At 45.4% G+C, this 9,606-nt stretch overlaps 1 protein-coding gene across 2 annotated transcripts in view; it reads left to right on the forward strand.

Annotated features, from left to right (window-relative positions):
* Window positions 1-9,606, forward strand: part of ARHGAP17 (Rho GTPase activating protein 17) — a 120,201-nt gene that overhangs the window by 82,861 nt on the left and 27,734 nt on the right. For both annotated transcript variants that reach the window (XM_006867184.1, XM_006867185.1), the window contains exons 8-11: window positions 590-658; window positions 820-901; window positions 8,122-8,249; window positions 9,140-9,251. In XM_006867184.1, the coding sequence (XP_006867246.1) occupies window positions 590-658; window positions 820-901; window positions 8,122-8,249; window positions 9,140-9,251 (391 nt within the window). The remainder of the gene's footprint in view (window positions 1-589; window positions 659-819; window positions 902-8,121; window positions 8,250-9,139; window positions 9,252-9,606) is intronic.

The raw sequence follows: 9,606 nt of genomic DNA on the forward strand, positions 1-9,606 counted from the left end.
TCAAATTAGCATTTCTAGTTGTTTTTTCTTCAGTGGGAAAGCCTTCACATTAGCTTGTGCACCTTGAGGAACTATGCTTACACATACAACACACACACTAGCTAAGCTGTCATTTTAAAAACTTATGTAACTTCTTGTAGTTCATTTCCCTTTATTTAAATATTGAAAATTCTAAAACTGTATTTTAGTGAAGTCTTTCTTTCACCCTTGTATTCCTTCTACATAATTTCCACTGCTCTGAACAGGTAACCAGTATCTTTCATTTTTTGTTTTTTCCTTCAGAGAGATTTTTATACTCATTGTGCAGTAAATAAATCATATTGCTAACATATTTTTTTTCTCTCTTTTTTTAATCCAGGAGATAACATAGTATAATTAGTGCTGTATCTTTTGCTTCTTAACAAGGTATATGAACAGTATATGTTGAAGATCTCTTCATGGCAACCCATACAGAACCAGCTTCCCTAGTCTTGTTGTTTTGGGATATGATTATATCAGTCATCTGATGGAGATTTCACTTGGGCTGGCTCTATCATTCTTTTCATCTTGCCCATCTTTTTTTTCTTGCATGTGTCTTCCACTGACCCAGGATCAGCTTGCAGCAGACATGTACAGCTTTATGGCCAAAGAAGGAGAGTACGGCAGATTCTTTCTTACGGTAAGTAGCCCCTTTCCTAGATAGTATGTGGAAGCACTGTAAAAATGAATCGTTACAGCTTGTTTTGCAAAAGATTTCATTTTTGGTTTTGCTCAGTCATTGTGTGTGTGTCCATCCAATGCTAACGTTACTTTTGTTTTTGAATGTGGGTCTGTTCTCAGTTATTAGAAGCCCAAGCAGATTACCATAGAAAAGCATTAGCAGTCTTAGAAAAGGCCCTCCCCGAAATGCGAGCCCATCAAGGTAATGTAACCTGTGTGCTGGCTGACGCCTCCTTCTCGCTCTGCCACCTCTGCCTCTGTCTGTTCTTCCCCCTGACGCCTTTGCATGCTCCTTGGGATAAAGCCTTTCTGCCTAGAAGGACACTGCTTCCCGGCAGAATTCCATCTCTCCTTGCTGCATTCTCTCATGTCTTTCCAGCCTAAATTAACACACTAATAGAACGTTTGTAGTTCTTCTGGAACCTTCTATTGAAGAGAAAGTTTGCCCCTTTGGGGAGTGTCTATTTTTCTGTCTTGTAAATAATCTTAGACATGTTTTCTCCTAATAGATTCTAGCATCTAATTCTCCTTTTCCAGCTCAGCTCTCTGGTCCACAGGACTTAATTATAGTCCTGTGACTCTTAAGGCTACACATTCTCTGAAGAATTTTGGAAACCAGTACCTGATGCCACACCTGAGGATTGCATGATAAGACCAAGGCCCTTTATCCCAGGCCCTTTTCCATCTTGACACAGACTCTTGTTCTTAAGAGCCTTGACGCTGCCCGTCATGGGCAAGCACATTGCAGATGTCACCCACAAGTTCTAAGTGTCCTCAACTCTGCCCTGGTGTGTAGTTTCAGATTGGCTGTTGAGGCTTTTGATTCTACTTCTCTGTGCTCGATGACTGACATGTTTACCAGCAGAGGTCAGCAAAGATTGTAGTCACTCTGTCTGCTTTGTACCTGTTACATTCCTTCACGTGGAGTCTACACCTGACATCGGGCTCTGAGGTTTCCCTTGCCAGGACCATTGGTTTGGAGGTGGAAGAGAGGGTCAGACAAGGCCCTGAGTGTCATGACTGTGATTGTGGAACAGTGTGAGTTAGGTGAGTGGACAGGTGTGTGTTCCGGATTTGTAACACATGGGAACACTCACACGTGTGTCCAAGGATGCCACGCTTCCCCTCTTAAGTTGCAGGAGGCCCCAATAGATTCAGGCTTTATGGCCGAAAGTGTTAGGATTGTAGAATTAACAAATTAGAAAGAACCGTAAGCAGGTTTTCAGTGATCTTGCGAGCAGTGTGTTTGATGAACTCAGCCTTTCTGCTTCAGACAAGCTTCCTTGCTTACTTAAGTGATCTGTTCTTACAGTTAGTGGAAGATGGTGTTAGATTGCAGCCCAGAGGAAGTTCCGAACCTGTTGACTAACATCCAGCCTCTTGCTGGGTCCTTTCAGAGCACTGAGAGCATGCCGTACATTTCTGGGCTGCCTCCTTGAAAACCCTGAAAAGAGTTGTTAGGAGTCGGAACCGACTCGACAGCACTTACCACCACCACCACCATGTGCTGGGCACTGTGTGGGGCATTAGAGGTACAACTAGAAACTAGGGGACTTCTTTCTTCACTTTTACTTCTTTAACACCGACTGTTGTTTCCACCCCCTCCCCAGTGAAGTGTGTTGGAAAGTCCAAAGCCGTGGAAGGGGGCATGAAAGCTAATGTGAGAACAGCCAGAAGAGGAAGAGTGCTCCATCCATCTCAAGACGTCCCCTTTCCCTGGTCCCAGGAGCAAGCCCCTTCCTCTCTGCCTGGCCTTTAGCTGCCTCTCATCTCTTAGTCCTGTCTAATTCTTCCTTTCTGTCAGCCTGTTGTCTGTTTTCAGAAAAACTCCACATGTCTTTACTATTGAATAATTATGCAGCTTGACCCCACTGCCTCTTAAGAGTCCTGCGGACTACGATTTCCTATGCATGATTTAGTCAGTCTACCTGGTTAGACCTGGAGTTGGAAAATCCAAGGGAAAGATGATGCTCAACTGAAAGAACTGAAGAAGGAAAAACAAGCCTCAGCCTCAACTTGCAGTATTGCCCTGGTGACCTAGTGAGTCAACAGTTCAAATCCACCAGCCGCTCCGCAGGAGAAAGGTGAGGCTTTCTGCTCCCATAGACATGTACCGCCTGGATACCTTATATACAGGGTCACTATGAGTCAGAACCAACTTGATGGCACACAATGACAACAACATGGGCAGAAGACTGAACAATGCAGGAAGCATCGAAAGACGAAAGAAGGAATGCAGAGTCTCTGTACCAAAAAGCATTGGTCAGCGTTCAACCATTTCAGCAGGGAGCCTGGGATCAAGAACCAATGGTATTAAAGAAAGCGGTCCAGGAGGCCCTGAAGACATTAGTGAACATGAAGGTTCTAGGAGTTGACAGAATACCGACTGAAATGGCCCAATAAATTGATGCCGTGCTACAAGCACTAGCTAATAAATACCAAGAAACCTGACCAACCGACTGGAGAAGACCCATATTTGTGTCCGTTCCAAAGAAAGGTGACCCAACAGAATGTGGAAATTGTTGAATAATCTCATTAATACACATGCAAGAAAAATTTTGCTGAATTGAAAAATAGTTGCAATTAGTTTATTGACAAAAAGAGGCTGCCAGAAATTCAAGCTAGATTCAGAAGAGGATTTAGAACAAGGAGAAAACCATTGCTGTCATCAGATAGATCTTGGTCGAAAACAAAGTATACCAGAAAGGTGTTTATTTGTGTTTTATTGTCTATGCAAAGGCATTTCATTGTTTGGATTGTAGCAAATGATGAATAACACTGCAGAGAATGGGAATTCCAGAACACTTAGTTGTACTCATGTATATAGGACAAAAAACAGTGTTTTGAACAAAACAAGGGGATACTGTGTGGTTTAAAATCGGGAAAGGGGTGCGTCAAGGTTGTATCCTGTCAGTGTACTTCCTCAATCTGTATGCTGAGAAAATAATCTTGAGACGCTGCATTCTATGAAGAGTGCGGGGTCAAGATTGGACGAAGAATCATTAACAACCTGCAATGTGTAGGTGACACAACCTTGCTTTCTGAAAGCAAAGGACTTGAAGCACATGCTGATGAAAACATCAACGAACACAACCTTCACTATGGACTACAGCTCATTGTCAAGTAAACAAAAGTACTCACCACTGATCCAGTAAATAACATCATAAAAATGGAGAAACGATTCAATTTTTCTTGGCTCTAAACTTGTTAGGGGCCATCGAGTCGGTACCAACCCATAGTGACCTGATGCACAGCAGAACGAAACACTGCCCGATCCTGGGCCAACCTCAACTACTGTTACACGCTTGAGTCCATCGATGCTGTCACTTGGCCAGTCCATCTCGTTAGGGGTCTTCCTCTCTTTCTCTGACCCTCTACTTGATCAAGCGTCACGTGATAATAAGTCTGAAGTACTTGAAACAAGTATTGCCAACCTCATTTCTAAGAAGCACTGTAGTTATGCTTCTTCCAAAACAGATTTGTTTGTTTTTCTGGAAGTGCATGATACTTTCAATATTCATCACCACGACAACAATACAGATGCATCAATTCTCTGATTTTCCTTCACTGTCCAGCTTTCACATGCATATTGAGGCAACTGAAATACCATGGTCTGGGTCAGGTGTACCTTAGTCCTCAAAGTAACATCTTTGCTCTTTAACACTTTTAAAGAAGTCTTTTGCAGTAGATGTCCTTTGATTTCTTAGCTGCTAGTCCCACGAGTCCACCACTGTCTGACACTTTGTCTTACTGTGGTGGCTTGTGAGTTGCTGTGATTCTGAAAGCTATGCCACTGGTATTTTAAATACCAGCCGAGTCACCCAGTCATTGGAGGAGGCTATCCTGTTTGGTAAGGTGGAGGGTCAGAGAAAAAGAGGAAGACCCCTAACGAGATGGACCTCCCCAGTGAGATGGATTGCAATAGTGGCCTCAAGTTTACCAATGATTGTGAGGACTGGGCAGTGTTCGTGCTGTTGTGCACAAGGTCATTCCGAGTCAAAACTGGCTCGATGGCACCTAATAACAAATTTCATTCTCCTTTTTTGTGTTAGGGTGTCTAAGTGTCTCATTTCTACCTGCAGTCTCTAGTTGCTATTTTACCAGCCCTACAGGAGCCCTGGTGTGGCGCTGTGGGCTAATGCATCAGACTGCAAAATCATTTGAACTGCAAGGTCGGTGGTTCAAGCTCACCAGCTGCTCTTTGGAAACCGTATACAGAGTTGCCATGTGTCAGAATCAACTCGATGGCACTTAATAACAACAACAGTTGCAGTCTGGGAGGAGCTCTGGTAGCGTAGTGGTTACGAATTGGGCTGTGACCCTCATAGTCAGCAGTTTGAAACTACCAGCTGTTCCGTAGGAGAAAGATGAAGCTTTCTGCTCCTGTAAAGATTTACAGCCTTGGAAACTCTGTACAGGGTCACTATGAGTCGGAACCGACTCCACGGCACATAACAACAACATTGCAGTCTGGGAATTCTGTGGGTTAATGCATTGGACTGCAAAGTTGAACTGGAAGGCTGGCAGTTCAAGCCCACCAGTCGCTCCTTGGCAACCCTATACAACGTCTCTATGGTCTGGAACTGACTCGACAGCACTTAACAACAACAACAACATTACAGTCAGACTTCTACCCCCAGTCACTTGGCTATTAAAAACTCATAATTCTCAAAGCATCAGTGACCTCAGTGTAACTGGCACTGCTGGTGGGACCTTCTCTTCTTAAGTAAGATTTTTCCTTCTTTGACTTGATTGTATTTTTCTTGTCCTCACTCCGAAGCCACCTTTTTTATGGTCCAGCCCTTCTATTGTGTTCCCACACTTTTCTCACCTCCTTCCCCCTAGAAAGCCTCACTGTCCCAGCTTCCGCTTCATCTACATAAGCATCTGCTCCTTTAACTTCTGGCTCTCACCTTAAAGTCGTGTTAATCTTAAAATTAGCCAACACCAGCTGTCCTTTTCTTCCTCCTTGTCGCCTTGATCCCAGATAATGCAGATTCAAAACCTTGAGGCCTACATTTTCCACCTCTGGTGTCTTGCTTTCTACCCTTGTGCTGGGTCTTGAACATCGCACACACACCCCAGCCTCTCTATTCCCAGTGTTCCCACTCTGCGTTTGTTCTCCTGGGCATGAGTTGTGGGGTTAAAGAGCCCTGGTCTTTTCTCAGCATTCCTGAAGAAGTGTTTGCTGTCTTCTCAGTCTTGAGCACTTCCATGTTTGCCTCCTTCCAGAAGCTTCTCTGACATCTGAAGCCAATGGCCAACATTCTCTCTCTCTCCTAAATTGCTCTACCATTTATGGTCTACACCAGAAGGTGCAAACAGCCATATCCCACTGAAATTTTTTTTTTTTTAAATTCTTCGCCATCATTTACAAACGAGACCCTTTCACATAACAGTCCTGATTCCTGACTTGTGAAAACGAGAAGATAAGGCAACACTCAGACTGACCCTCATAGACATTTGTGTTTGTGACCTCCCTGCTCTACCGTTTAACTGTCATGGTTTAGCAAACACATCATGTCTTGTTCATGACTGTTCTTGTGTCCACATGTATGTTTTGTCTTGCTTTTCCTCACAGTGAGATCACTCTCATCCTGAGGCCGGAGGGTCTCTGTGAACATCCTATGCCGCCTGCGGTGCCTGAGCCCTAGTAGGTCTGTTGTTTGAAAGGCTGAGTACCTTGGGTGAAGTTCGTTTTAAACGTTGTCTTGAAGTTAGTGGTTCTCACATCTGCCCTCTGCCAACATTACACCAAGGTTGGGGTCACGGGGGCACAGTCATACCCCATTCAGTATTTCCTGTTTTACTAGTACTTAGTAACTAGTGTTTTCTAGTGTTTCTAGAAAATTGTAATAGGGGTTTGGAGTGTGCCTGCCTCGGAGTGGTGGCAGGTGGCATTTGGAGAACTGCCAGAGGTCACTCAGCTGTGTGCCCCTGGGGGAAGGGTCATGGGGCTCTTTGCTGCTGTACATGAAAGGAACAAAGTATCCAAGGTAAGATCTGGCTTCTGAGGGGACTGTCACAGTAGTTCTGTGTTCTGAGGTGAGCCTGGCCCCCGAGGCTTTTTCTGTGAGGAATGTCACTGGGCAGGGGAAACCAGGGCCTGGCCAGAGTAGAGGAGGGCTCTGAACAGTTCCAAGAGTGGCGTGTGGCCTGCTCTGTTTTTGTCCATTCAGTCTCTTGCCAAATTTTTCACTTGCTACCCACTTGTTCTTTCCATCACTTGTTCACTTTTGGTAAAGTTGGTAAAGTCTCAGATCTAAGGGTTTGTGGGATTCTCTTTTCTTCCGTCCTCTATGTGCAGATGATACAATGAATGGGCCTGTAAACTTACATTTGACAGACAGGAGAGTGGTGGTGGTGCCTGGAAGTAAACATGGCCTGCTTGGAATCCAGGTTTCAGTACCCACGTGATGGAAGGAGAAATGCCTTTTAAAGGTGCTGAGAAAGGGGACGAACCCTTCCTGTTGTTGAAGGAATGAAGTGTTTCTCACTGGTGTCTTCTCACCAAGGGATTCTCCCTCTTGCTTCTGAGCACATCCCAGACGATGCCTCCACAGGCAGGACGATCTCAGTCACATAACTCCTCACTCTGATTTTACACTTTGGTTTCCTAAATTGTTCCCCCTACTTTCCTGCTTGTATGAGGGGGCTTCCGAAGGTTTGTGGGGAAAATCCCATGATCTTTTCATTTCATTTTTGAAGCCCCCTCATACTTCTGCTTAGCTGCCTCCAGTCTTCTGTGAAATGAAGCCCCTCGAATCCTGTTTACTGCTGTCGACGCAGCTTTTAGCCTACGCTGCTTGGGGGTTATAGCTGCCGCCTTTTTTTTAACTGAGAATTTTTGGTCCCGTTTGGGGTTGTAGCCTCAGAAGCACTGCATGACACAGTGGTGTTGCAGCTGCTATGAGTTCACATGGACACAGTCTCCAGTCTTGTATGACAAACGCTTGCTTTGTGTCTGGAATTTTAAGAGATGATTTCCTTTTTCAAGTTGTAGGAGACCATTTTGTGTGCTCTGGGTAGAAAGCCATCGCAGGTCTGCTTGGCTGAAGTCAATCACTTTCAGTGAAAACCTCTCTCAGCTGAGCCCGTAGTTCCGGCGTCAGGCTGCCCGTCTTGCATGTCACTGCAGGTGTGGTGCTGAAGCTTTACTGAGCAGCTTTGACTGGGTGCCACGTGGGCCACTAAAGGGATTTTGCCCCACAAGTAATCCCCTCAGCCTTTCATGCCCACATGTAGTGCTTGGTGCTTGAACAATTGTCCAGTGACAAAAAGAAACTAGAACAGATGTTTCCCCCTTCCCCGGAAGCCTCGGCTACCAGACTGCTCATCAGTCCCCTTTGCTAGTCTGGAAGAAACGAAGTCTGCAGTCCTGTGAGGCCGCTGGGTGTCTTACTAAGTGCTTTGCTGCTGTAGATAAGTGGGCAGAGAAGCCAGCCTTTGGGACTCCTTTGGAAGAGCACCTGAAGCGGAGCGGGCGTGAGATTGCGGTCCCCATCGAAGCCTGCGTCATGCTGCTTCTAGAGACGGGCATGAAGGAGGAGGTGAGAGGCGCTGCGCGGCCTAGGTGCCTGGGCTGCACGCCCTCGCCTTCCCCAGCCACGGGCTACACTGGGCAGACTGTACGTGACACACAGGGCTCACAGAGAAACGGTCACCTCTCCTTGTGCTGACATGCCCCACCCCCGCTAGTCAAGTCCTGGGGGGGCGCTCTAGGGTCAGCACTGGATGGCTAGCCACAAGGTCAGCGGTTCAGACCCCCCAGCTGTTCCCAAGAAACCCAGCATCTCATGGGTAGAGGCCAGGATGCTGCTAAATCTCTTATGTGTAGGACAGGCCCCCCACAACAAAGAATTACATAGTCCAAATTGTCAGGAGTGCCGAGGTCAAGAAACCCTGCAGAAATTGATTTTCCTAGAAATGTAAGGTAAAACATGTAGGGTAGTGAGCATGACTAGCAATGGAGTCTAACAGTTATTTTTCATAATGTCCATAAATTTAGAAAATCTATGCCAGATCAATCTTGTGGACATTTAAAACACTGTTTTTAGATAGATTTCTCATTATTGTTAAGCACTTTTGAGTCAGTTCTGACTCATAACAACCCTGTGTAGGATTTTTGAGCAGTGACTGGTCTGTTTGAACCTCTGATCTTGTGGTTGGTAGTTCAGTGCTTTTCCTGCAGTGCCACACCAGCACTCTGGCTTTCTTGTAGGCAGAGGTATTTAACAGTGGGCCAGAGAGTTGTCACTGATTTAACATGGCCTGATCTCAACTGTCTTGTGAGGGGACATGTTTGGTCCTATTGCTGCCTCCTAGTCACCCTGCCAGCCAGGCAGCATTGCTGCTCTCTGCGCTCTAGGTGAGGCAGGCTGCACTCAGAATTTCGGTGGTCCACTTGCACTTGATATTAATAGCTTTTCATTGCCTTTAGGGACTTTTCCGAATTGGGGCTGGGGCCTCAAAGTTAAAGAAACTGAAGGCTGCCTTGGACTGCTCTACCTCTCACCTGGATGAGTTCTATTCAGACCCCCATGCTGTAGCAGGTGAGTTCCTGGCAATGTCTGCTCTGGCAGCTAGCCAGCTAAAAATCTCATTTGAATATAAAGTGACAAATAAAACTCAGAGCGTTTCCCCGACAAAACTTCCCTAATGGTAAAGAGTATGTGTATCTTTTTCTTTTCCTAGGTTCTTTGTTTTGTTTTCATGATTATAAAGGGAGCTTGTAATTGAAATGTGTAGAAACATGCTTGTATTTTCTTCCATTCTGTTAGCCCCAAATCTCGATCTGCCCAGAGAAAGGATGACTTTGAAGCTGTTAATTGTTTCATTTTCTGTAGCGCTGTCAGTGTATCTTACAAGGGACAGGACGTTACAAGCATTTTATTCTCTAGTTGTCCC

Source organism: Chrysochloris asiatica, unplaced genomic scaffold (genome assembly GCF_000296735.1).
Source record: "Chrysochloris asiatica unplaced genomic scaffold, ChrAsi1.0 scaffold00102, whole genome shotgun sequence".
NCBI lineage: Eukaryota > Metazoa > Chordata > Mammalia > Afrosoricida > Chrysochloridae > Chrysochloris > Chrysochloris asiatica.